General features: G+C 47.5%; 2 protein-coding genes across 3 annotated transcripts in view; one reads left to right on the top strand and one right to left on the bottom strand.

The window, feature by feature from the left end:
* ARMH4 (armadillo-like helical domain containing 4) overlaps positions 1 to 10015 on the bottom strand; it is a 62372-nt gene extending 52357 nt beyond the window's left edge. For both annotated transcript variants that reach the window (XM_027702660.1, XM_027702661.1), the window contains exons 1-3: positions 9958 to 10015; positions 2601 to 3996; positions 692 to 904 (exon numbers count right to left, since the gene is read on the bottom strand). In XM_027702660.1, the coding sequence (XP_027558461.1) occupies positions 692 to 904; positions 2601 to 3939 (1552 nt within the window). In that variant the 5' untranslated portion in view covers positions 3940 to 3996; positions 9958 to 10015. The remainder of the gene's footprint in view (positions 1 to 691; positions 905 to 2600; positions 3997 to 9957) is intronic.
* Positions 10016 to 21824: 11809 nt separating this feature from the next.
* Positions 21825 to 27991, top strand: part of ACTR10 (actin related protein 10 homolog) — a 10487-nt gene continuing 4320 nt past the window's right edge. The window contains exons 1-7 of the mRNA XM_027702662.1: positions 21825 to 21968; positions 23847 to 23919; positions 24471 to 24553; positions 25543 to 25651; positions 27205 to 27312; positions 27640 to 27707; positions 27945 to 27988. Coding sequence (XP_027558463.1) covers positions 21892 to 21968; positions 23847 to 23919; positions 24471 to 24553; positions 25543 to 25651; positions 27205 to 27312; positions 27640 to 27707; positions 27945 to 27988 — 562 coding nt within the window. The 5' untranslated portion in view covers positions 21825 to 21891. The remainder of the gene's footprint in view (positions 21969 to 23846; positions 23920 to 24470; positions 24554 to 25542; positions 25652 to 27204; positions 27313 to 27639; positions 27708 to 27944; positions 27989 to 27991) is intronic.

Raw genomic sequence — 27991 nt, 5'->3', positions numbered from 1 at the left:
CTGCTACAGAAGCACACTCCAGCCCGGAGCCAGCCTTGTGCTGAGGGATCCCTTGTTACACTCCTGTCAGGAAAACAGGCTCCTCCATGTACCTGCCAGGGTGACATGGAGCCAGCAGGCAGCAGCCTGATGAACATGACTGCCCAAAACATTCCTGTATGAGCTACAACTTGACAAGAACTCACCACTCCTCAACAGAAGGGAATATCAATGCAGGCTTCCACACCCAAGGGCTTGCCAGACTCCAAGAAGGTGTCTTTCCCCACCACCACCACCACTGCTCCTGTGTTACCCTGATGAAACATTTTCATCCTTTGGACTGAGCACCAGCAGTCTGTGACTGCCTTGGGATCCAGAAGTAAGAGCTCCCCCTCCATAAATAAAAAATGGCTTAAGTGTCTAAAGCTAAAAGGCAGCTTGCTAGCAAGGATAGACAGGGGGGTTTTGTATGGTTAGGGGCAATTTCTTTTAATTGCCTCCACTTAATTGGGGCAAAAAAAAAACCCCACGCTGGCAAATATCAAAGTGGTGGATCTCACAGCATGGGCAGAGAGCAGTGGCAGCCCAGGGCTAGAGGAGGCCTGCAGAAGGTCAGAGTAAAAAAAAGTCACTTAGAATAAGGATGCTGATACTAATTTCAGATGTCCCATCCCACCTCACGTGGAAATGAGTCCTTGAAGCAGAATCTTACCTTCAACATCCAGAGTGTTCACCGCGGAGGAAGCACCAGTTGCCACCAGCACCTCGGTGGCACTGGGAGCAGTCAGCATCTGGGTGTCTTCCCCACTGTTCTCCTGGGGAAAGCTCGCAGCTCCTGCTCCCTGGGTAGCACCAGGCACCACTGCCACAACTGACAGACCAGCATCAGCCTCCTGGGCAACTGTTGTCACCTCCTGAGCAACACCTACAGCAAGAACATGCGTCAGGACCAACTCACAGGACATGTAACAGCAACAGAGGACACATCTGAAGGAATATAACTCCAATGATTAACAATTCCAGGGCCACAGTGACAGAAGCAGGTCCAGCCAAGTATCATCAGGGTGGCTTTGAGTGACCAGCCCTCACAGCTCTGAGACTTGAGCCTTGCAGAAGCGTTTATTTTTGTTGCACAAGTCTTATTGACAGACAGTGTTGTTTTCCCATCATCTGGGAAGCAGCAGAGATGGAACCTGCTGACAGGTCAAGTGCTTACAAATTAATCTAGAAATTAATCAGTCAGGTTTCAGCACCAGGCTGCAATTAGCCTTTCTTCTTTTACAGCAAAAACTAGGTCTTTTGGATGCAGTAAAGGGAAACAGTCCTTCTGCCTCTGTAGCCTGGGAGGAAAGATTAAAGATGCCCAGCTATTAAGAAGTCCTAAGCCCCAGCTCATGTTCCCTCACCAGCCTAGAATGATCTGACTGCCCAACACCTCAGACTTTTTTTTTTAGCATTTCCCTGTATTTTAAACCTTTTCCTTTATATTTTAGGTATTGAGCAGAAACACTGTCACGAGGCTGAAGGTGCCACCTCTGCAGGTCCATGCAGGACAGGGTGGCCTCCAGAAGGTTGTCCAGGAGGAAGAATCCTGCCTGGTGACAGAGTTGGCACAAGCACTGGGCAGCCAGAGCCTGGCCACAGCTTCACTCCAGGGTGGGGAGACAACACCAGGAGCTTCTGTTATACAGGACAGCAGCTCTCTGGACAGGCCTCTAAATAGAGTGTTATTGTAAAGTCATTTAAGATGTCAGGTACTCTGAGGCTACTGGTACAACTCACTTATTCCTGGATTTAGGAAGCATTTACAGCCATCCATTGTCTCTGCATCTTCTGCACTGACTGCAAGTGAGACCCAAGTGATCCCAGATGCCAATTAATTTAACCCCCCAGGAATTATTTGCAGAGCTCCAGCGTAAGCTAGTGCAAGGGTACTTTGGTTCCTATCAAAGGGATTCTTGGGGGAGTGTTTTCTCCCCTGAAATAAAGTGTTTTACCAGTGGGCCAGAGGCTGGGGTCCCTCCCTACCCACAGAAGGGGCAGAAACAGAGGGGTATTCAGTGACAATTTACCTACCTCTAGTCAAGGCAAGATGCCTACAACCAGACTACAGCTGTCCCCACTCAAGCACCAAAACCAAAGAACGTTAACAAAGGAAGTTTTTCAATTAGCAAGTCTCCACTGATGAGATTCCAGCTCTGCAGTTCATACCCAAGTGCTCCATGTCCCTCAGCCCCAGGCTCAGCTGCCACAGCCTTTCCAGTCTCAGCTTTCCTATTTGTTCCTACAACCACCCTCCCAGTCTGAGGACGAGAAGGAGCAGCTCAACTCAGCTGCTTCACTCACAGCCAGGACAGGGGACCACCCAACTGCACAGGGAATCCTGTACAGAAACAGCCAAGGTTCTGCAGTATATTATGGATGGGAGCTACCCATTTAGGCTCTTACCTCCACACAAAGCCCCACAGCCTTTCCTGAGGGGAAAGATACACCCTCTCTATTGCAGGTATCAAGGTCACACCTTTTCCCACTCTAATTCCCTGAAAGGAAGCACAGATTCCCAAGAGCACCCCTCCTAAACCTACACTTATAGGCAAGTGTCTGTAACAAGCAAGTTTTACCTTCCCATGAGCTTTCCAGAGTAGGGGAGAGCTCAGGCTGTGTCTCTGTCCCCACAGCAGCCTCTGACTGTGATGGCAGAATGCTTTTCTCCTCCTCTGCTGTGACTGCACTTGCGTTTTCCAGCGAGTCCAGATCAGCCGTGTCTCCATACGTCACATTCCCAGTGTGGGAAGCACCACTGCTGCCTGTGGAAGTTGCTGGCAGCTCCTCTCCCTGCGCTGGCACTGTGCAGTTGGTCTCCTCGGCAAGCTCAGGCTCTGGTGGAGGGGACACTGGGGATGGCAGTGCCCTTGTTGCGTCCTCTTCCTCCCCCACACCTCCCTGTGGGGTCTGGGATGGTTTTGTCATCCCCAGGTCCTCTGTCACCTCCTCATGAGACGTGCTTCCCCCTTGACTGATGTCCCCCAGCTTTGTGTCATCCCAGTCAGGTGGCACAGTGTCAGCAGGGTGGATGGTGGCAGTGCCAGCTGTGGTGGGCAGCTCTTCTTGTGTGACCCCTGTCCCTGCTTCTGGGGGAAGGGAGGCCTCGGTCACCGCGAGGGGACGTTCGGCAGCCACAGACACTGGTGGAGCCAGGGATTTCAGAGGGCTCCCTGTGTGGGGTCTCAGCATTCCCACCTCAGGGGTCACACCAGGAGCCTGGGGAGTTGGGATAACAGGGTGGTCACTCGCTGGTTCCCAGCTGGGAGAGCTGGGGGTCAGCGTGGGCTGGGGCACAGCTGAGGGGTGTGAGCTGCTCTCTGCCCCCTCCTGCTCCTCCACAGTTGTCCCAGGAAGGGGGGGGTTTGCTGAGGGGCTGCCAGAGCTGTGCTCTTCTGCCACACCACCTTCTGTGGTGACCTCGCTGATGGGGCCACCCACAGACTCCTCCTGGCCAGGGGGGCTCAGTGTGGTCACAGCTGTGGTCAGCATGGCCTTGAGGGCATCATCCTCATCCAGCTCTGACTTCGTGGGACCAATCTCCTCCCCACTCACAGCAGCCACTGCCCCAGCAGAGGTGTGGTCACCCAGGCCCTGGGTGCTGGGGCTGACATGGCTGGGGCTCACAGGGAGCACTTCTTCTGCAGTGAAAGCTTCATTCAAGGGTGTCCCAGACGGCTCTGCTGACACTCCACATGGCTCTTCAGAAACTGTCTGCTCAGAAGGGCCCAAGGTATTTTTCAAGTCCACCATGCCAGTCCTTTCATCTTCCAGCCCATTCCCTGCCCAGGGGCCATGCTGGACCTTGGTCGTGTCCCCCTCCTCCAGGGGCTGAGATGCAAGGCACGGCAGGATGGAGGGCAAGAGCAGGATGCTGCAGGTGACCACACAGACATTAAATCCTACTGATCTCCCCATGGCTGAGAAGAGATGTGTCCAGAAGCCTGCAAGGCTGACAAATCCAGAGTGCAAGGCCTGGAAAGGCAAAAGGAAACCAAGATTACATATACTCACATAACCATCCACTGACCCAGGGCCTTAAATAACTGGCTGAGAAGCATCAAGATTTGGCCAGTTGTGAGCAGATACCTCCTATATATTCCAAGCAATTAGTTCCTCCATCTGTTTTATGATTCTTAGTCTACTCTATCTGAAGATGACAGGCAAAACCAAACCTTGATCTGAAGCCCAAGACAGACCTTGCCCAGCTCTCATCCCAGCAGCAGAGTGCTATGCTCCACCCAGCAGGCATCAGACTTGTAAGCAATGGTGAGGACCAACCTGTGTGTCCTTTCTCAAGTCCAAAAATTATGCTTGTCAGGGCCATGAAGTCCCAGGCTTGTTATGGCCCTGACACAGGAGGAAACCAAGGAACTTGCACAGAGAACAAGATGGGTCTGTAAAGCACGACTCAGGACCGGAGCCACCACAAGAGGCTTGAGGGCTGCACCAGTGCCAGGTCCTGTCTGAGGCCCTTGGCCCCACAGAGGAAACCACAGCCCAGAACAGCAGCACTGCTGCATTAGCACAGTGCCTGTGCTGCACTGCACCATGGAGGCACTTCCAGAAAGTTTCATGTCTATAATCACTGTGCAAGTCAAGAGTTTCCAGGAGAGCACTGAACCAGGATCCCAGCAGTGATCCAGCCAGCTGACAGCCTGCTCTTGGCAGGCTCTGCTGCCTCCACTCACACAGCTCCAGCAGCAGGACAGACAGACCAGGCCTGCTCCCTGACACCTCCCTCAGGCAGGTGTCCCTCAGTCCTGGGCTTGCTGCACCCCCACCCCACAGCAGAGACCATCCCAGCCACGGTCCCACTCATCCCACGCAGGACAGCTGGTCACACCAGTCTCAGGCACACAGCAGACAGCTCTCCAGCACACAGCAGAGCTGGTGTGGTCCCTACTCTTCCTTCCAGCTCCTGGAGGCAGCTTGTCAATAGTAGAGTTAAGCTTTACTGCAGGAAGCCTCCAACCATCAACAGCTTCCCTTGCTTTCTCTAGTACATTCTTCCAGTCCTGCATCCAAATCTGGGGGCCCCAACATGAGGAACATTGACCTGTCAGAATGAGCCCAGAGAAGAGCCATTAAGTTGATCACAGAGCTGGAGCATCTCTCCTATGGAGACAGGCTGTAGAAGAGAAGGCTCTGGGGAAACCTTAGAGCACCTTCTGGTGCTTAAAGGGGCTCCAGGAGAGCTGGAGAGGGACTTTGGACAAGGGGGAATGACCTTAAGCTGAAGGAGGGCAGATTTAGATTAAACATTAGAAATAAGTCCTTGCCTGTGAGGGGAGGGTGGTGAGGCCCTGGCACAGGTTGCCCAGAGAAGCTGTGGCTGCCCCATCCCTGGAAGTGTCCAAGGCCAGGTTGGATGGGGCTTGGAGCAACCTGGTCTAGTGGAAGGTGTCCCTGCCCATGGAATAAGATGATTTTATGACTCACAAGCAAACTGCAGGAATAACAAATATTATTCGGGAAAGTTGCTGGGGTTGTCAGTCACCTCTCAGCCTTCCAAAGAAGACCCAAGATTACCCTGTGCAGTCCTGCTCAAGGGCACCAGGATGGGTTCCCCAGCTTGCCACACTCCTCACTTCCCCCTCCAAACAGCTTGTAGACAAGTATCACTTGCATTTGCACACACAGAGTGCAGCAACACAGCTCAGAGTCAACCACTGCAGGCTCCAGCATCTGGCTGAGCCCTCAGGGCACACTGAGTCACTTTTTCCACTCTCCCTGCAGCCCTGGCCCAGCATTTTGAGCTGCTGGACTAATTCTCCATCCCAGGCCACACACATGCACCAGGTGCTCAGGGACAAGCAGAAGCCACCAAAGCTGTTTACCAGCGTAGACACCTTCCACTTTATTTTTAGCATCTTCTTCCTCTGAAAGATGGGTGGCCACCCATCTATCTCCTCTATCCTTCCTGCCAAAAATAGTTGAAAACTGACAATATTTAGCTCTTCTTTCACACTAATTCTTTATAGATTTTGTAATTAAAAAGCACTAAGAGTATATTATGCAAGTTAAACTGTTAGGGCCCAACTACAGGCATCTGCCTTGCCATGCTGCTGAATATAAATCATGTTCACCTCACACATCTTTAGCAAATGCCTGTTAAGATCAGACATATTGAAACATCAAGAAGTTGGGGTTTTTTTCTATTTCAAAAAGAGTTTGGCTCTAAATACAGTTTCTCAAGAAGTCAGGAGTCTTCAGGCTGCACAAATGCTTTCAGCAGTGGTTAAACCTAAACAGAACTCCAGCTGCACTTGAAAAACAGCCATAGCATTTCTCTTGCAGTCAGACACATTATGCATATGTATATACACATCTGGATAGATAATTAGTAGGTTTGCAGCTCCAGGTTTTCCAACAGCCCAAGACATTCAGGAGGTGGTTAGCGGAAGAACTGAAATATTAATCTCTTCTCAACAAGCTCACTCCATCTTTACTAGAATCAGAAGTGTCATGGATAAGAGGGAAAGCTGCTCCCTAAACCACTGGCTTTTAGACATCCATTAATTAAAATGTAAAGAACCCTGTTAAGAGCCATTCCTCCTTCTGGCTAGTAGATATGTGGGCAGTCAGTACCAGCCTGACACAATAATTCCTGGAGTCCTTTGGGCAGCCTCATATTGTATCTCTCAGTCTGAAAAGCACTTTTGGCCATAATCCTACATTTCTATGGGGCAAAAAGAAATAATATTGGAGAGTTATTTGCTCTGGAAATCCACAACAAGTAGATCTAAGCTAACTTAAACCTCTACATTCAGCGAAAGCAGGAGATAGTGGCACGGAGCTTGCTGCAGGATAATGGCACAGGTTCACACTTCAAAGAAGATTAGTCAGAGCTTAAGATCTACTTAGCTTTAGGAAGAGGCTGGATTAGGCAGTGTATGAACAGCAGTGACCTGGCTATCTCCTTAAGCAGAGTTTGACACCTTGCTGCAGCACTTCCACTCAATGCAGGCTCCAGCAGGTATCTGGCTGCAGAGCACTTTGTTACTCAGGCATCATTGAGTTATACATTTATCCTCCCATCTGGCTATTTTTATAGTCAGCCTGCTCTCCAGCCTTAGCCAAGCACTAAAAGCAGGCTGGAGCACACTGCCCTGACCAAGCACCCCCTCTATACTAAGCTTAAACTTTTTTGTTACCAGCCTGGAGCTGGTAACTCAATAATTCAAGCCGCAGGAACTCCTTGTCCCCAGATTTCACCTGGCATCCCACGAGCACAAGCCCTGGAGGGCAGCTGCCAAGCTTTCAGTGGAAAACTAATCCTTGCTTCCAATAGGAAGCACACACTGAGGGCGAGAGGCAGTGCCAGCTACTTCCCCTGCACTTAATAACAACAAATCCCAGGGGATGCAGTTCCCCCAGCCGCAAAGGCAGCACGACTGCAGGCAGCCAGGGAGCTTTATCTTTAGCAGGGAAAATAATAAGTTTTCTTTTAACACCTGGTAGGCTGGAAAGAAACACAAAGGACTGCCAGGCCAGAAACAGGGGCCAAAACTCCATCAGAAACGAAATAAGAACTATTTACTACTGCGGGCAAGTCAGGAAGCTGAGGGACAATAAATATAAATTGGTCACCAGCTGAAGCAGCCCTGCACACTCAGTTGGATCTTTCTGAACCAGGCTGCTTCCCTGCTCCACACAATTAGCACTTGCACTACTTATTAAATCATCAACCCCTCTGTGAATTCTAGAGACCTGTCCGAGGTCAGCTCTTGGGGAGCCACACAAAAGCCAGCTCAGAAGGAACCCCAGCCTGTTATGGTCACTCCAACAGCGCAGGTTTGCATGGGACCAGCACAGAGTAGATGTCTCTCCTTCAATAACTGCTCCTAGCAAGGACCAGTGGTTTTTGGGCACACGCTGCAGAGGATTAAACTCTCCCCCTCTGTCCCAGTTGTGCGTAGCTACTCCCTCAGAGGGCTTTTTAGACTTTCACCCTGTAGAGTCTACTTAACTAAACCCCCCCTCCCAAAAAAAATCCCATTTGCTGTTATTTTCTGCCTTTGGCAAGTTTTGGCTGTGTTTTCCACTGAATTGTTGAAACAGAAGGAAAAAAAAAAAGGCATCAAGTTTTTAACTCACTGAATTATAGCCCTATTCCAGCAATCCCTTTCCCACACTCACACTGGGAAGGTGAAGTGGCTGCATGCATCATAAAGCAGAGAGTGCAGGAGATGAACAGGTCAGCCCCAGACAAATCCCTGTCTTGCCTTGGAACAGAGCTTCTCACACCTCCAAGCACGAGCTTGGTGCCAGCTCTGCCTGGGTGTGCTCAGCTCCACAATTCACCTGACAGTCCACAAGGGAACTGGACAAAAAAACGCCGCAAATCTTTTCATGTGAAGATTCAGCCAAAACGTACAACTCCAGCAACTGCCAGCCATCAATGCAACGTTACCCAGTGCTAATGTATGCAATCCAAGCCTCATTACTTGTGCTGAATACAAAAGCCAGCAGATAATACACTGCAGAGCTCCAACTCCTACTTTCGCACACAAGCCCGGAAAAATGCCTTCATTTCATCCTGCATTGTGTCCTTGCCCAGTTCAACCGAGTGAATTGGGAGAGCTGATGCTCTCGCAGCGCCTACTTTAGATAAACAGACTCCACCAAATAAGGCACCTGCAAGAGCTCAGCGAAATCCCAGCAGTGACACAACTCTACAGCAACACAAAGTCAGGCGAGAAAAATTATGTCAAGACAAGCACACATCACAGGGGCACATCCTCCCCTACCCTTGAGGGCTGATCCTTACAAGCAAACAAATAAGATATTAATATTCTGTAAGACCAGCTTCCCACCAGTCCTAGTGAGGCACCTTAATACATAATACATCACCTCCACTTCCAGCCTCGGCATTCCAGCAGTAGTTCTTTGTGGAGCCAGAGACATGACATGTTTTAGGCATTATTCCCCCAACCACAAAGCCGATCCCTCGCTTTGTTCAGAGCAGCACATAGACCACCTATGGAAATCCCTCCTCGGATTTGTAAGTAAAAGCTGCATAGTTCTCCGTGCCTTCTGACCCGTGCCAGGTCCCCGGCACCACAGAAGTCGAAGGTCTACCAAATTCCTGAGGGATTAAGACTGGGAGGAGGAAGGGGGGCTTAAGAATGAGGCCAAAGGGTGCAGTGATTTTCAGCAGCAGGATGGAAACGCTGCTCTCCAGCCTGCCTGGGAGCAGAGGGATAACACTCAAGACTCCAATCAGCAAGAAACACTCCAGAATTTCAGTGCCTCATCTAAACAGAGACAGCAACACCTCACAGGAGAGCTGGAGGGTCGTGAGTCTCTGCAGGTGAAGGTTTAAGAGCAGACTAAATACACCCTGTCAGGCCCTTTTAGCTTGGGTAGGACCTGCGTGGGATCCAGGGAGTGGGATCAGGGCTGGCTCAAGCCTCCATGACACCCAGCACGCCTGCTTGCGGGGCACAGATCCATCTCCCCGTCCTCCTCAGCCACATTTCCAGGTGAGTTTACAGCCCCAGAAGTGCATCCTTTCCCTACACAGCAAGAGATCCAGGGGGAACAACCGCCCCGGGATCCCTCCAGCCCAGGCCCGCAGCAGGACGGAGGGACAGCAGCGGTCACCCCTAAACCACCCTGGGGAGAAAACACACACCCAAGGATTTTCCGAGGGAGCCCACCGGGACCCCCATCCCGGCAGGACGCCGCCACCCCCCCCGGCTCCCGCTCTCCCTTTCAACCCCCCCATTCCCATCCCCCGGGGCTGCAGGGACCAGCCGCTCGCCGGGAACAAAGAGCCGCGCCGAGGATGCGCTGCCCCGCGGGCAGCCGAGCATCACCGGGAAACGATAAAAACCAATTTTAAAAAAACGAGCGAACACGGGGTGAAGCCGCCCCGGGGGTGGGATGCTGGTTGTGTGCGGGGGGTGTGTGTGCGTGTCCCGGCCTCACCTGGGTCCCGGCGGTTCCTCGGCGCCGCTGCCCCAGCCCCGCGGCCGCACGGGCGGAGCGGAGCCCGGCCCACCCGGCGGGCGGTGTCGGGGGCTGTGCTGGGCTGGTCCGCCCCGCCCGACCGCCGGCCCCCGCCTGCCCACGGTGGGCTCCGTGCTCCCCCACGGCCCGCAGCACCCGTGGGAGGCCGCCCGCAGCCCGGTTTTCCGTTTACTTTTCCATTGACTTTGGAGCATCCAAGTCCTCAGCCCCCCCCCTTCCACCCCGCATCCAACTCTTCCTCGCAGCCTGACCCGGCGGGTTCCCCCTTCTCTTTGCTTGCAAGGAGCTGTGAATACAAGGCCTGCAGCACCCTTAGTAGTTTTCCATCTATTAGAGATTCTTCTACAGTGTTTTCGGCTGCAGAGGTCACCTTCCCCCAACACTCCCTCTGCACAGGAGAAAGTCTTCTTAAATAACATCCCACATGTGTATTAGGAAAGCTTAATTCAGTTTCCTTTGTTGTTGTTGCTTTATTCTAAGCACCTATTTGGCCAAGGAGAAAGAAAAGTAAACAATTTTACTTGTGTTTTCCTCCTCCCACCTGTTTTTGTCCCCAGCCAGAAACCCCCTAACTAACAACAGGAAAAGAAAACCTTTACACTGTCAGGTCCTGGCTCACACATAACTCACTTTGTCAAAGAGCAGCTCAGCAATTCATACCTTGACTCCAAAAATCACAAAAATAGACCAGCTAAGCTTCCTCCTGCTTCCCCCGAGCCTGGTGTCAGAGGCACCACGAGGCCTCAGCACCACACACAGGGTTTTATAGGGCAGTGACTCATTCAGAGCGGGGCTGCAGCAGGTGCAGAGTGTTTGTGGTGGGCAGGGACAGGTGAGAAGAGACCAAAAATAACGAGCTTTGATTAAGGTGAGATTTTGGGGATGGAATTGCTCAAAGAGAATAGAGGAAAGGTATAGGAGAGGTGAGTCGAAATCTTGGCTTTGTTATGAACGTGCTCTGCCACGCGAAGCAAATCAGTGAATCCTCCAGTTAAAATAAAACACTACAGAATAAACTTCTTTTTTTTTTTTTCCCCAGACAAAGGGAGATGTAACCTGCTGGTACGTGTCACTCAGCTCTTTAAACAAACAACATAATTGATCAAAGAAAATGAGATATTCCTCCTCAAGAAATTGTTCATTATTTTTTCTGTTTGCTCTGCTACTAGAAACAACATTTATATTAGTGGTTTGCTCTCTGTGCTAAACACACTCTAAGGTTTTACCTCTTCAATTTTAGGGAAACGGTGTGTTTTCTGCTGGATTTCAACCAAACTGGATCCAGCCCAATTCATTTGATTGTAGCATTGTGCATCCAATATTAAAAGTTTCAAAAGACAGATTTGTTGCGGGTCAGGGCAATTTTTTTCCGGGTAATATTGCTAAGCTCTGCATGAGATGAAAATAAAGTGTCAAAGTGCCTGTATCAGCAGTAAAGACAATCACTGGCAAGAGGCATAAGAAAGAACTTCAGAGTTGGGTTTGATGGAGCAAATAGTCAGAAAAAATGTTGGGAAAAATCACTTCTGGCTTTGCCCCTATGAGTTGTAAAATCTGAGGAAATTATTCATTAATCAATATTTTTAGTGCTGCACCAGCTTTTGAAATGAAATACAAATATGTGAAAAGAAAGGATGTTTACTCTCTCCTCTAAGGGAGATGGAGCAGGGGGGAAGGAAGAGGTAAGAGCTGCATTTTTGGGGCCATTTTGAACACCCTTGACTCCTGAATTAGGGACCCTTAAAACTCTCAGCAGGTTCAGCTTCTCTTCTGGCCATTTCATTTTGGCCAAGGGCTCTGGCTGAGCAGAGGGAATGGAGGTGCCACTTTTGAAGTTAATGGTGCAGCCAGATTGTGCAGGAAACCAAAATCAGCGAGGGCTTATTTTCTATGCAGCTGGACGTTGTGGTGGGTCCGGGATTGATTCCCAAGCTGCTCAGTCGTCCATGTGCAAGGAGAGGGGCAGGATAACAGAGACATCTCCCACCAGAAATCAGAGCCCTGGGCAGTGAGTCCACCAGGCTCGAGCCAGAGGCTTGGCTCCAGCAGCTGCACAATTCACCCCTAACAGCTGACCTGGCATCCAGATTTTCTAGTGGAAGATGTCCCTGCCCATGGCAGGGGGTTTGGAATGAGATGATCTCTAAGGTCCCCTCCAAGCCAAACCAGTCCATGATTCCATGATGCTGTTTTCAACCCCTTTTCTATCTAACCTTTAAAATTAACGGAAAAGTTATTTAAAATGTAAAGCATGTGTAAGGGATGCTCTACTGTTCTCTAAGGGTGCAGAGCACTTAAAAGACTGGAGAGGGTTTCACTTCCCCCTTGACTCTGAACCCAGATTGGCATCGTGTCCTCTCAAGGTTATATATTTCACTGATAATCACTGTAACCAAAATAGCTGGTTATCTGTGTTTTTTCCCTGCCTAAAATTGCATATTCCCCGTATGCTGCAAGTTTCTCTACCCCGCATAACCTGCCAAAATCAGAGGCTTCTGCGTTATCAACAAAAATATCTGCAGACTTAAAAAAGGAGGTGTGATGGAAACAGCAGAAATCAGAAATCACCAGAGAGCATTCTTTTGTTATTCATTTCTATGGTTTAGTAATTGGAAATACTGATTTTTAACTCAGATCTGTGGCCAGAGAGCATATAAGTAACCAAGCAAAAGCAGCCCATGGCAAGTTAAGAAACATCCATTCCTTTCCCTTCTTGCCCTGGCTCTGGTTTGAGACATTTCTGTGCAATCCTCTGTTGGTCTTGTCCTTCAAGATCTCTCACCTCAGGTGAGTTCAGGGACTAAATTCAGATGTAAGCTGGTTTATTCTTCCATGCGGGTAGTGTAGCTGGGAAAGAGTCGGAATCATGTCCCATTCCCAGCTCTGCCTCATAAGAAGACTTTCAAAACTGAGCTTCACCACTCTCTGCCTCTACTACCCCTTCTGTAAAATGGAAATAACCTAATTTTTGTAAGAGTCCCTTATAAAATCTGTGTATTATTATGACAGGAGACTGTTGTGCAAAGGAATAATACATCAGCTTTCCTTTAAAGGTGATATTCCTGTCACACCCTTGTTGCACAAACCAAAAAGTTTGTCCTAATTAAGAGACTGAGTCACATAAAAATTTATATGAAGGCACATTAAATTTAACTAAAAAATCATCCTGACATCAGAATGTTGCACCTTATGCTGCTACTCCTGGCACCTGTGCTGAGATGTACCAGCTCTCCTAAGTATGTCAGGGCATGCCACAGAAGGTAAAGGCAATTTTAAAATAGTTACCGTTAATTTTGCTGCTGAATAACTTTCCCAAAGTGAATATTTGGGACATCCAGCACACAAATTAGTGCACATCCCCATCACACCATTCACCTTTACACCAGCTGGCAGCATCTGTTTTAAGGGGCCTGCTCTTCCCACTGAAGAGCAGTCACTGCAATGGAGTAACATTGAGTCTAATTCAGGGGAAGTGAGAACAGCACTGAGAGGAAAATTTGTTTAAAACAAGTCCACTTTGAAAAAGGTATCAGAAAGTTTGTGGCCAATGAATTATTTCAAATATAATCATGTAACGGATGAACAGTTTTCTTTGTCCTGCAGCTGCAAACTCAATAAATTCCATCTGCAATTAAATCTCAATCAGGAGAATCAACCTGGATTCCTTTTGTCCATGTTCCTCACTGCTAGCACTAAGAGGAAAGCTGGGCAAGGCCAAGAGGTGCCAGTACAGCCTCACTGTTGCCAGGGATTCACAGTAATCAGTCCTAAAAGGGGGCACGGGATCCAGCTTCTGCTTCCCCAGCTCTCGTGATTCTGAAGTGCCCACAGAGCAGGAAAGCAGTAAAAACTTATTTTTGTCACTAAAGTCAGCAGATGTGGCTTGGAGAGCGCACAGAGACCAGATCTGCTGAGTAGGAAATGCCATTTTTACACACTCACTCTCCAGGGTAGAGCCAGGCTCCTGCTGACTGCTCCAAGGTCACCGGAATCAGTTGCAGTTGCTCTGGGAATACAGCCCAGGAGGACCAGTGCTCACCTCCAAAACTGAATCACTGCATCCCCCTCACTCTTCTTCATATCCTTCAGCAAAATCAATGCATTTAATATCCAGGAACACCACATATTACAATTTTCCCAGAGATAAAGTGCTGAGGAAGCCAACCCCATGCATATTGGAGTCTCAGCTAAAACATGAACGATCTATCAACTCCCTGTAGTGCTTGGATATTTTTTCCCCCCTGTCCTACATATTCCACTACAAAATTAGGCTGACAATAAAAAAAAGCACTTGACCCACGACCCCAGAGCAAGATAACCCTAAGCCCTGTTCTGACATTAAACCCTCAGCTTCTCCATCATCTGAAATAGAGTTGTTCACTTAATACAGGGACTTTGAAAACTGCAGGTCTCTTTTGCTTCTCAAAACTTGAAGTTAAACTAAACCCACAAGTTTTAAAGAAGTGCAGTGACAGTACTGCTACTCCATCCCTCATAGTACAGTCCTTTCTAAAATAGAATAGAGGGGCTGAAAGACCCCACTGCAGGGACATTTGGGGTCTTTTCCCAATGCAAGTGGTATTGGGACATCTGGGTGGGAAGTGTGCAGTGTGCTGATGTGAAACAGTGATGATCTCCGTCCACACACCACCAGTGTTTTCATTATTCCCCTGTGGATGGACTTTTAGGTCAGTCCAGAAAACTTTTGGGGTGGTTATGAGCATAGAAATACACATTTTTGTGTTGGAAATATTCAAATCAATTAAGCTGAAATCCTACAGCAGGAACCAGACCCAGCTGTGAACAGAACCTGAAGCCGTTGGGCTTCCTTCCTCTTCTCCTCTCGGAGAGCTGATAAATGGATCCCCTGGAATCCATGCTCCCAAAAAAACAGGTGAGGAAATGCTCAGAAGCTCTTTTATTAGGTCTAAAGCTGGCCCTAAGTATGCAACTCCCTGATTTTTCCTGAGGAAAAAATGGATATGTGCCTCAACAAGCCTGTACACAGAGATTAGGGAGGCTTAGAAGCAAATACACAGGCTAAGCCAGCCGATGTAGGGACACAAAAGACCGTTTATTTTATGACCAAGGAAAAATAATAATGCTCTGCTGTTGAAATATGCAGGGGTTCAGCTGAAATCCCAGTCTCTGCAGGGGTCCAGATAGGCATTTTGGGTTTAAAGGGAACAGAGTATTATCTGGGCGTGCTGCCTCTGTGCCGTCCCCGCTTGGGCCTGCAGTGTTTGTGCTGCAGGACACATTCTTTTATGGTTCCAGTGTTTGCAAGTGCACCTCGGGGATTAATTCAGCTGAGAGCTGCTGTATTTCAGGGCTCATACAGAAAAGTAATTTTCTTCATGAAAAACGTTCCCTTTTAACCCTCGGGGCTGGTTCTGTAGCTGCCACCTCGAGGCGCCGGCGTTGCTGAAGCGCCGCTCCGCGTGGAGGAGAGCACAGAGCTGCTCTGTCACAATGATGTGTCTGCAGGAGATCTGAAAGGGTTGGGTTTTTTTTTTTTCCTTTTTGCTGCTTGAATACCAACAGAGTCCTGAAAAGGAAAAAGGAAAGAAAAAAAGAACTGCATTAACCAAAAGGAACCGTCCTACAAATTTTAATTTGTTGGAGCGAGTGCAGAGGAGGCCACCAAGATGATTAGAGGGATGGAGCAGAGGAAGGGCTGAGAGAGCTGAGATTGTTCAGCCTGGAGAAGAGAAGGTTTTGGGTGACTTAATTGCAGCCTTCCAGTACCTGAAGGGAACTTACAGGAAAGATGGAGAGAGACTTTTTACAAGAGCATGTAGTGACAGGACAAGAGGTAGGTTTAGATTAGATATTAGGAAGAAATTCTTGGCTGTGAGAGTGGTGAGGCATTGGAACAGGCTGCCCAGAGAAGTTGTGCATGCCCCATCCCTGGAAGTGTTCAAGGCCACGTTGGATGGACCTCTGAGCAACCTCATCTAGTGGAAGGTGTCCCTGTCCATGGCAGGGGGTTGGAACTGGATGATCTTTAAGGTCCCTTCCAACCCAAACCATTCCGTGAATCTATGATATGAGAGTTTTCACTGATTTCAATGGGCTACTGTCAATTTCTTTTATTTTTATGTACTTATGCGACCTCTTCCTTGCCTGTCAGAGGTATCACCGCTCCCAAAAGTTGCATTTCCCTGGCTGCATTCAGGGAATAATTTCTTACTGTGTTAGGGAGTTCCTGCTTTTTACTCGTCTGGACTTTCTACTCACAAGCTGGCTTAATTGTCCCACCGTCTCCTTAGACTGTGAATAATTATCTCCATTTATATTGTTATCCTGGATGTATTTATAGCCTGATTCTTTTGGGTGAGCATCACCATCTGTTTCTCCAACAGTCACATATTTGGGAGAGCACGAGCACTTTTCACATTATGCAAGCAGCTCCCTTGATTAAACCAGCACGGCGGGGATGGATTTTGTTATGAAACGCTGGCACATCTCCGGCTCTCTGGCTCCTGTTATCAATAACTTCTAGGCACTGAAAAGACCATCCATTAAATTAAGCCACTTTTAAGCTGCAGCTTGCATTTCAGAACTCATGTTAAATGTGATTGATTAATGTAATTTAAGAAGAGATTTCCAGTGGACTATGAAGACGGGGGTGTGATTAGCAGGAAACTCTGATCGTTCCTAACCCAGGGATAATACATTGAGGAGGAAGGGATGGGCTGTGGATTTCAAGTAAGGCCAATGACTTCTGCAAAACATATCTGAATAATGATTTTACATTAAAAATTATATTTAAAACATAAGCATAGTGCTGTAAATATGCAATTATGGCATGGTAAGGTATCATAAACAGATGAGATTTTTGAAAGAAAACAGGTGATGCGAACATCATGCTTAGATTGTAAATTAACCATATATTACCTAAATTACTCCCATTTTTATACCTGAAGTATTTCAAGAGCAACAACATTAGGTATACTATATTATGTCTTTATAAGGCCCCTATCAGAGAGATATTCAAGAGGATTTTATAGAATGTAAGAGAAAAGAAATTCACACTCCAGTGACAGCATGTTCTCACCAGGCACAGTAACCTCATGGCTTCTCTCCTGCTGTCCTTGGACAGCGAGGGCAGACAGTGCTCCAGGCAGTAACTTATCATACAATCATGGAATACCAGGTGGGAAGGGATCTCAAGGATTATCTGGTCCAACTTTTCTTGGCAAAATCACAGTCTAGACAAGATGGCCCAGCTGAATGGGCAGCTGAATCTTAAAGTGTCCAACACTGAGGAATCCACCACTTCCCCGGTGAGATGATTCCAGTGGCTGATTGTTCCCATCGTGAAAAATTTTCCTCTTGTGCCTAATCAGAATCTCCCCAGGAGAACCTGGAAATTCTGGGATCATTTCCCTGACAGAAGGCCCAAATAGAAAAAAGTTTCTTGTCTATAATTCCCAGCTCTGTTAGGTGGAATTACAGCTGAGCCTGTTTTCTTGGTGCACTGGGGCATTGCTCAAACAGGGCAGAGCTAAGGCTCTGTTGTGGGAATGACATTTAAACACATTTTCGTGCATCCTTGTATGCACATGCTTTAAAGTTCAGCTGCATTTCCATGTTCTGGGAGGGCATAAAATACTAACCATAAAAAATAATTAAAAAACCCATTAAAGACATAAAACCACACAAAACATTAAGGCAAGCCGAGCTCTGTGTCAGAATGTTTAATTGCTACAGGGTTTTGTCTGTTTATTCTTTCATGTGTTGGCTGCTGCCTTGGCAATGATCCCTCCTCCTCCAGAGCTCACGGATCGTGGGCTGGTCCTGTGGCTGTTCCTGCATCTCACATCACCACTACAGCCTTTTCCTTGCTCCTCAGCTTTTTTCTATGAGGAAAACTAGATGACAGGATGGGAAGCTGGTGATGGGTTGTATGAAGAGTGCATGGGCTCATGTGGAGTCTTGGGATGGTGCCCGAAGGAGAGACATGAAGGCTTTATGAGGGATGTAAGGGACTTGTGAGGAGTCTTTCCCTGCAGAGTTCCCCTTCTTACACCCTGCATCAACAGAGCCTTTCCAGGATGTGGAAAGCTTCAGCTCCCCCAGTCTGCACTTGTGCTCCACACACACACACAGACCTTCTCTTCTCAGCACTACCTCTTGACCCCACTTTGTGACTCAGGTGACTTTTGGGGGGACCAGAAGGGGGGAAGGTGACAAGGCTGTGACAGGAGCAGCAGAGAAAGGAGAGTTGATGCAGCCCATGGGCTGGTGCAGAGGTTTATTCAGGAGAAACAGCAGATGGTGGCAGCGACAGCTTTTGGTGTCTCACATCACTCCCACTCATCATCCGCCTCTCCCACACACCTCCACCTTCACGGATCGTAAATGGAGAGTGTGGATGTGGAACAAACAGCACTGCTGCAGGGAGAAAAGCACAGCATCCACAAGCTGCTGCAGCAGCTCCCAGCTCAGGGGGTTGGGTTCAGGGGCAACAGAGCACATCAGTGTCACGACAGCCCACCTTGAAGTCCTCTTCCTCCATGAGCATCCCTTGTCTTCCTCTGCACAACCCCCCGGGCTCTCTGCCTGGCCTGGCTGGCAGTGAGCAAATGTCTAGACCCAGCTCACCAGTTAATAGCTTTTTCAATATTCATTTTGCTTCCCTGAGGAAGAAATGGGCCCCGCGCACTTGGCTGATATAAATACCCGGGGACAGATATTCTGGGGACGTGAGCAGGGTCTCAGTTACACTCCTGGACCTGCACAACAGCTGCCTGAAGAGCAGCTGGGTTTACAGGTGTGGTTATTGGGGGGAAAGGAGAAAGGGAAGATTGATGGGAGAAAGGAGATGATTGTTGGGAATAGGGCAAGGCACTACCTTAGGAACCTCTTTCTCAAGTGATCCCAAATTTTCATTAACACCAACCAAAATCTGTTAGAGACTCCCCTTTCCCAGCCAGGGCATCAAGTCACAAAGGACTCACAAATCACAAACAATATTCATCAGAACACCTTTTATTGATTAAGCCTTTTACTATTAATGGAGTCCAGCTGCTATTATTAATAGTAGATAACTTCTCACACATTTCACTCACACACACACACACACTCCCTCCCTCTCAGTTTTCCAGCTGGAGCAACAGCTGGGAGGACAATCCCAGCTACTTGCACGGCTTGTACTGATGTGCCAGTGGCTTTTAGGTGGGTTTTCACCAGGTCTCTCAAAGGAGGCTCGGGGGGACCTCATTGTTCTCTAGTAGTACCTGAAAGGAGATTCTAGTGAGATGGGGTCAGTCTCTTTTCCCAGGTAACAAGTACAGGACCAGAGGAAATAGCCTCAAATTGTGCCAGGGGAGGTTTAGACGGGATATTGGGGAAAATCTTTTCAGAGGAAGGGTGGTCAGGGGTTGGGACAGGCTGTCCAGGGAAATGGTAGAAACACAATTCCTGGAAGTGTTCCAATAGTGTGGATGTGGCACTTGAGGACACGGTTTAGTGGTGAACATGGTGCTGGTGCTGCGCTGATGGTTGGACTTGATGATCTTAAAGGTCTTTTCCAACCTTAACGATTCCATGGTTCTGTGAAAGGGTGCCTTGTTTCATCAGGTGTAAGGAAAATCCTCTTGCCTCGGTGGAGCCACCACTTTTCTGGATGCAGAAAGCCCTATTCTGTGGGGCTTATTAATTCCTGGGGGACTTGCTCCCCTTTGGCATGTGTTTCTCCTCTCTTCAGTCTGTTTTTAGGTAACTGTATCTCCATCCTCACCCTGAGGTACTTCCAGAACCCATTCCCACAAACTCATGCAAAGGTGCTTTCGTCACAGGCTGTTACAGACCAGAAATGTCACAACCACCTGAGCAAGGCTGTTTCAGACACTTTGAATAACTGTTTTATGGTGACTGATCCCACCTGTAGCGAGCTGAAGATTATTTAGAAAAACGTAACATTTCCTAACCTCAATGGGGTTAAAATCTCAGCCCTAAGTCAAAGTATTTTGTTGTAATATGTAGGCATATACAAACACAGCTTTTTCTTTGCTCCAAAACTGAATAGGATTTTGGTTTCTACACCTGCTATCTTGTGAGAATCTGAGATAATACAGCATTCTCACAAACTTTACAGAATGTGTCCTGTGATGTGGCTCTGTGATTTTGAAAGTCCAAACATTCCCTTTCTTCAAAGTACAGACAGATGAAGGCAAAACCCAGCTGTACTGCTACAATTAAACACTTTTCCATGAAAATGGCTAAAACTGAACTGATTAAAATTAGATGTTGAGCACTCATGTCCCATCAGTTATCTCTCAGCACAGCTGATCTTCTGCCTCTCTGATCACCAGTCACAGGCCACTCAGTCTTGAAAGTGTGGATACAGAAATGTCCTGAGCTGAAAGGGATCCACAAGGATCATCGAGTCCAACTCCTGGCCCTGCACAGGTTGCCATGGTGGGCTTTATAATTTCTATCCTCACTGTATTTCGAGCTCCTCTCCTTCACTCACCACCTCTCAGCAGTGAAGTGAGGGGGCTTTTTTGCTCCTGAGGCTTTTCATTTCTGTTCAGGAGGAAGGATGCTGTACCCTGAAGGTACCTATGTATTTAGGTCACAGAAATGACTATTGCATTAAATGTGGCAGACAGAGGATGTGCTGCAGGGTCTGTGGTGGGTTTAAAGCTTTTGGGGGGGCTTTGGGAGGACACGAGATGGTTTGATGCAGGGCTGGATGGTGTGGACAGGTGATGTCCAGCCCCTCATAAATCAGCTGTGTGATGTGAATTAACAAATCCCTACATCTCAGGCACTTCACCGTGGCTTAAAGCTCGACCAGCTCTGGCCCCACGGTGCTGCTGCTCTTTCTGTGTCATCAATAGTGTGGCAGCAGGACCAGGGCAGTGACTGTCTCCCTGTGCCTGCCACTGGTGAGGCCTCACCTGGAATTCTGGAGTCAGTTTTGGGTCCCTCATGACAAGACATTGAGTTGCTGAAGCATGTCCAGAGAAGGGAACGGAGATGGGGATGGTCCGGAGCACAAGTCTGAGGAGAAGCAGCTGAGGGAGCTGGGGGGGCTCAGCCTGGAGAAAAGGATGCCCAAGGGGGACCTTCTGGCTCTGCAACTCCCCGACAGGAGGGTGGAGCCAGGTAGGGGTCAGGCTCTGCTCCCAGGGAACAAGGGACAGGATGAGAAGAAATGGCCTCAAGGTTGCGCCAGAGCAGGTTTAGATTGGATATTAGGTATCATTTCTTCACAGACGGGATTGTCCATCCCTGGCACAGCTGCCCGGGGCAGTGTTGGAGTCACCATCCCCGGAGGGGTTTAAAAGCCGTGTGGATGTGGCACTTGGGGACGTGGGTTAGTGGCGGGCTTGGCAGTGCTGGGGGAGCGGTTGGACTCCATGATCTCGGAGGGCTTTTCCAACCCAAATGAGCCTGTTATTTTACGATTTTCCTCGGGCAGAAGCAGACCCAGCCCTTCCTCCCCTCACGGGAGCACGGCCGCCTCACACTGGCCCCGCCCCCTGCCCTCACACGGCCACGCCCACAGAGTGATCCCGCCCACGAGCTCCCGGCCCCGCCCTCCCCCGGCCCCGCCGCCCCTCAGGCCCCTCCGCGGCCCCGCCGCCCTTCCCGCTGCCGGCGCGGAGTTGAGGGGAACTCGCCCCGCACCGCTCCTACCGCCGCTATCGCGGCGCTCCCGAACACTCTCGTAGCCCAGCGGGGTGGGCGGGAGCGGCGGCGCGGTTCCCACTGAGGAAGCGAGGCGGCGGCGCGGCGGACAGGCGCCGAGGGCAGCCCCGCGCGCCGCGGAGCAGGAAGGCCCCGCGGAGCCGCGGCGGAGGAAAGAGGAGGAGCGGGAGGGGAGGGAAGGGAAAGGGAGGGAAAAGGGAAGGAAGGAGGGAGCGAAGGGCCGCGATGCCGCTGTACGAGGGGCTCGGCAGCGGCGGGGAGAAAACCGCCGTGGTGATCGACCTGGGACAGGCCTTCACCAAGTGAGTGCCCCGCGCTGCTGCCGGGATTTGAGGTGTCCGGCTTCGAGAAGGGAATGGTGTGGGGAGAACTCGGAGCCACTTCCAAGTGCCTGAAGGGGCTCCGGGACAGTGGAGAGGGACTTGAGACAAGGCATGGAGTGACAGGACAGGGGGGAATAGGTTCCCACTGCCAGGGGGCAGGTTTAGATGGGATATTGGGAAGAAATTGTTGGCTGTGAGGGTGGTGAGGCCCTGGCACAGATTGCCCAGAGAAGCTGTGGCTGCCCCATCGCTGCAAGTGTTCAAGACCAGGTTGGACGGGACTTGGGGCAACCTGGGCTAGTGGAAGGTGTCCCTGCCCACAGCAGGATTAATTCCCCCAGGAATTAATCCCATTCTGGGATTCTAAGAATAATTATGTGGGGCTTTCCCCCTCACTCCCTTTCTGTGTCAACCAATGTGGTGCAAAGCCAAAAATAACAGATTTATTTTTTAATCTGGTGTTTTAGGTTAAAACAAGGTGTAGTTTGCGGTTGAGGCAGAAACACGGAGGTGTTTATGTAGTAAATTCATCTTGTGGGCCAGAAGTGCAGCTTTGCCTCTGCCCTCCCCGTGTCCAAACACCCCCCTGTGTTACAAACCCCCCTCGTGTCCCAGGGGCCCTTGTGACAAAGGGGCTGTTCAAGGAAAGTTAAACCATATCCGGGGTTAAAACTGTCTGGAAATGCTCTCTGGGTGTCAGTGAGCTGATCATTATTATTATTATTATCTTACAAGATTAATTCTCCCTTGAGCTCTGAGCTGCTCTTACAAGGCTCGTGGCTGTGTCCATGTGGATGTTTCCCTGCTGGAAGCCCTGGGAAGTTCCCTGGTTGCCAAAACAGGCTGGAATCACAGGGGACAGTTATGGACAATTCCTTGTCCATAACTGGTTTATTATTTAGTTGTATTTGTTTGGGTTTTTTTTCAGTGACAGTGTAGTTGCAGACCAGCAGCAGCTTTGTTACCTGGGAATGAGAGGATTTAACAGGATGGAAACAAGTGATTCCAGGAGTGACTTTTTGTGGATTGTGACCAATCAGAGGCTTTTCCTAAATTTAGGATGCTTGTGAGGTTTATCCCCTGGGCATAATTTATCCAATAAAATGCTCCCATGGGAAAGCTTTTCCTCTCTTTCTTTAGGACCTGTTTTCAACTTTCATTCTTGTAAAGAAATAACAGCTTAATTGTATGAGAGATGTCTCTGTCCATTTCCAAATAAGGCTGAAATCAGCCAAAAATTCAAAAGTTATCAGGATGACAGGCAAGGAAAACTGCCTGTGCACACTGGGACTGCACAGCAATTTTTTGGGAGACTGAAGAAAATACTTAAATTCTGAATTGTGGCCATTTTAATTTTTTTTTCTGAGATGATCCAACATGTTGACAGTTGTCAACTATGAAAATCAAATATCAATTGACCTTCTGCATTAAAAGTGCTCCAAGTCCAGCAGCTTTTTGGTTTTCTACTGTAGTTTTCTTCTGAGGTTTGGCAGGGGTGAAACAAATCTCAGGCACTGAGTTTACTAAAATAAATTTAATTTCTCTTGGTTTTAATTTCTTTTCTTCAGTCTATCGTTCTTGTGTGTTTTCGGAAAAGCAGGTGGGTTTCTGAAAAGTTTGTTTGGGGATTGCTGCTATTTTTATCTTGTTGGGATAAATTAAGGGAGTCAATAAAAAAGATATAGAGTCTTTCTCTATCTTTTAATCCATCTGTAAATGGCCAGATAGAAAATCTGTGTGCAAAACACCCCTCTGCAGTCCCAGAAACAGCCCTAATTCATCACCCTCTGATGGTTCCTGGGCCCAGTGTGTTAAATAGTGACTTCAAATATTAAAGTTTTCTGCATTTTCTTTCAGGTGTGGCTTTGCAGGAGAAACAGGACCAAGATGCATCATCCCCAGTGAGATAAAGAAACCTGATGTCTCAAAGGTGAAATGTGTTACCTCAACTGCTTTAGAGTGTTTTGTGTGTTATGAGATAGAAGGGATTTGCAGATGCTTTTTCTGTCCATCACAAGCTGTTTTTTTCATTGTCTGAATAAAATATTCTGGAATATTATTATATTTTTCAGTATTTTAACTGCTGCTATTACAAGCTGCTGGCTTGATACAAGTGATGTGATGCCAATGCTGATTTAATTTGGGGTATTTTTTGAGAAATTGCTTTGCCTAGCTAAGCTTTTTATACTTACTTTTGGTAGAGAGTGGAGGTTTGGAAAACTAATGTCAAATTGCCTGTAACAGTAATAGTGAAAAATAATTATAATAATGTAAAATTAGCATTGATAAACTCTGGAGTTTAGTTATAGGGTGAGTTTCTGAGGTGCTTTAAGGACAAAGAGCAAAGAGTGAGTTTTTCTGTATATGTAGTGCCAGATTAGATATGTTCAGGTGTAATATATTCTGTATATATCATATTTCTTCACATACCCTGTATATATTTACATGTAATCACTGACTGTGGATGTTTTCCCTTTCCAGCCTGTCAGGGTGGTTCAGTACAACATTAACACCGAAGAGCTGTATTCCTACCTGAAGGAATTTATCCACATGCTGTATTTCAGGTGAGAGATCCCTGGCTGGCAGTTCCTCAGGCCTCCTGCAGCTCCTTTCTGAGCACCTGGAGAACTGTGAGCAGGGTCACTGAGCTCTGATGGGTGAGAAAAAAAACACTAACAAGACTTTAAAAGTAGCTGCCTGACTCTGTTCTTGCAGGAGAATTTCAGTGCTGCTGAGATTTGGGTTGTATCACAGCGAGCTCATGTCCTGCAGCATCAGTTGCTCTCTAGAAATAGAAATTATTTGATAAGTTGCCCTTTAATTGTGCCATTTGTAAAGGACTCGATAAGGGGAAGTCATTACCCAGGAAGTTGCATTGATTCTGGTCAGGCTGGAGCTCATCCTGTACCAGTGCAGAGCTCTCCACAGTGGTTTGGAAGGAGGAATCTTAATCTGTGGAATATTTTTGCCTCAACAATACATCTTTTGATTGTATTTTTAGGACGCTTAGTGAATAACGACGTTGGACTTAGTCTTTCCTCTTTGCTTCCAATCCTTATTTTTACACAGTAAAAAACCATAACAGGGAAACCAGTATTTGATTTCTGGGCCTCAGATCTTCTGGTGTGGGTTGGGTTTTCTTTTCTTCTCTTGTCCTTGGCCGTTGCTTTGTAATTGAGATCAGGACAATTCCTTTCTCTTCCCCAGAAATCAGAACATCTGTGTCATCATTCTCTGTCTTTTATGATGCTGTGTGACACTGAACAAGCCAGTCACGACTTATTTTTGCATTTCTTTATATTGATTTAGAAGTGTATAGCAGATATTCAGAACTACAAGCTCTGTTTTCCATACCACACTTTTCCTAACTTTTTTCTAGGAAAGCATTGGGGGTTTTATATTTTTGAAGACTCTGGGGTCTTCTGTAGGAAATGCTATCTAAATGCCAATTTTTAGGATTTTTTGGGGGGAAATGGGATATGAATATAAGGTAGGGCTCATAATTCGTGCCTGAACTTCCCAGTGTTGCTTTACACGTCTTGCCCTTTTTTAGGCACCTGCTGGTGAATCCCCGAGACCGTCGCGTTGTGATCATAGAATCGGTCCTGTGCCCTTCCCACTTCAGAGACACCCTCACAAGGGTCCTGTTCAAGCATTTTGAGGTACATGTTTTCCAGAAATATGTAAATTTGCCCCACATGCTCAGTGTAGCACTTCTCGGTAGAAATTGGGCTTACAGTCAGTGCCAGATGTGGGCCAAGACATGAAAACGGTGCCAAAAGAGTGAGAGAGGCATAAAGAAGAAAAATCTGAGGAAACAGAGCTTGGAAGTTGGTTTAAAGGCCATTTTTGTTCCATTCTGGCTCTTCATGAGGCCACAAAGCAGCAGCAATTAACAAGACTCTGAAAGGTTTCTCTGGCTTATAGGATAATACAGCTCCCATCCCACTGTCCCAGACAGATCCAATAATCCCCACTGAGCGCTGCCTGGAGCCAGGATTTATATTTAAACACTTGTTAGTGCTCTGTCAGCGAGTCTCCTGATTTCTGCCAGAGTCATTATCTCTGCCTGGCATGTGACCTGAGCTCTGGCTGTGCTCATTTAGATAAGAGCTTACCTGAAATTAATTATCTTCTCTGCCTAATGAGTGTTTTTGAAGAAAATTTGTTGAAGCAAAAAAAGCTGTGGATGCTCCTGGAAGTGTTCAAGGCCGTTTTGGATGGGGTTCTGAGCAACCTGGGATAGTGGAAGGTGTCCCTGCCCATGGGTGATCTTTAAGGTCCCTTCCAACCCAAACCAGTCTATAATTCTATGAAAAGTCTGAAGCTAATTCTGGCTTAGTTGTAATAGAAAATGTTTTGGAAGGTGATTCCATACTTCTTCAATTCAGACAGAACAAAAGTTAAGGTTCTATAAAAAGCAGTGAAACTTTGTCTGCAGTACCTCTTCACTGTGCTTCCACAGCACAGTTTACCAACTGATGCTAAATTTCTACATCATTCTTTCTTACTATTGATAAAATTTTCTGATGACTTGAAATTGCTGAAAGATTTCAGTGATTTGTTTGAGGGTTTTTTCCTAATTCCCTTACAGGAGTAAAATATGTCTCAGATAAAGCACATCCCATCCAAAATGGTTTGGCAAAAATTACTGATGACTTCAGAGTCATATTTTGATGGAAACACCTTGTAACTTGTGAGGAAGTCAGTTAATACTGATGGGAGGTTAATTCTCTCCGGTTTCTATTTCCATTTGTTGCAAAGAATAAAAATGGTTTATTAATACAGGCTCAGTATTCTAACTTACATCTCTGAGCTAAATGTCAGTAATGTTGCCCACAAATGCAGGATTTATTGATATTTCTCATTTAATTCACACTTCAAGCTGTTCCATTAAAGGAACTGTTGCTATCTAAGAAACTTGATTTGTGGAATTCTGGGAGAAGGGAGTAATTCTTATGTAATTTTAACCTGAGTTTCCACATTGCTTTGTGGAGAATGTTTTAAGTAGCCCCCTGTGAGTTTGTGTGTAGCAGAAGGCACACTTTTAAGGGTTTTCTAGCATTTTTATTCACATCTTCAAGTCTTTATACAAATTTTCAAGTAGCTGTGTATTAATGTCTTTTCAATGACAATAAGAAACCTGATATAAGACTTAAGATGAGTTGAATGGTTTGTTTCTTTTTCCCCAACTGTCCTATTGGTTTCCACATAGGTCCCTTCTGTTTTGTTTGCTCCAAGTCACCTGATGTCTCTCCTGACCCTTGGGATCAATTCTGCCATGGTGCTGGACTGTGGATATGCAGAAAGCTTGGTGCTGCCTGTATCCTTGAATTTTCAGCAGTAAGGCTGTTGTGACAAGATGGGATTTTTATAGATTTCACTAATAGGAACAGCTCAACCAGTCTGGCTTTTGGCTGTGGGATGTCACAGCTTGGGGAATCCCTTCACAGCTGACGTGGGGCATCTGTGCTCCCTCAAACCTTGGGAAGGGGGTTCATGACTTCAGCCTTTATAAACTAGAAATTAGTTCTGGAGAAAAACAGCTAGAAAGTGTTTCTAATAGCTAATGCAAGGGGAAAAGCATTTAGTTGCAGCAGACTGAAAACTCATAATAGAAAAAAAGGAGAATTTCCTGATCTTCCTGTAGATCTATGAAGGAATTCCGATCCTGAGCTGCTGGGGTTCCCTGCCCCTGGGAGGAAGGGCCATCCACAAGTAAGTTCACAGTTATCCATTCCAGGTCACAAATTATTTATTTGTGAGAGTTCATCTTTGATTAATGAGCAGAGATTCTTGTTTTTAAATCATAACTTGCTGCGACATCATCCAATTTTTAGAGTTACCACTGTTTGGCTTTCACTGATGTGGTAAAAACTGTGGAAATCAGATCTTGTGAAGTTTATATTTAAAAGGATGTGACTGAAAGGGGTAAATATTGTCTGTTAAGGGTAGTACAGAGAACCAGGCTGAGTTCTTGGCTGTCTTTAACTACCTTTGTG

The sequence above is a fragment of the Neopelma chrysocephalum genome, unplaced genomic scaffold, assembly GCF_003984885.1.
Source record: "Neopelma chrysocephalum unplaced genomic scaffold, ASM398488v2 Primary Assembly neopelma1_191, whole genome shotgun sequence".
Taxonomy (NCBI): Eukaryota; Metazoa; Chordata; class Aves; order Passeriformes; family Pipridae; genus Neopelma; species Neopelma chrysocephalum.
This window is presented reverse-complemented; position numbering and strand designations above follow the sequence as displayed.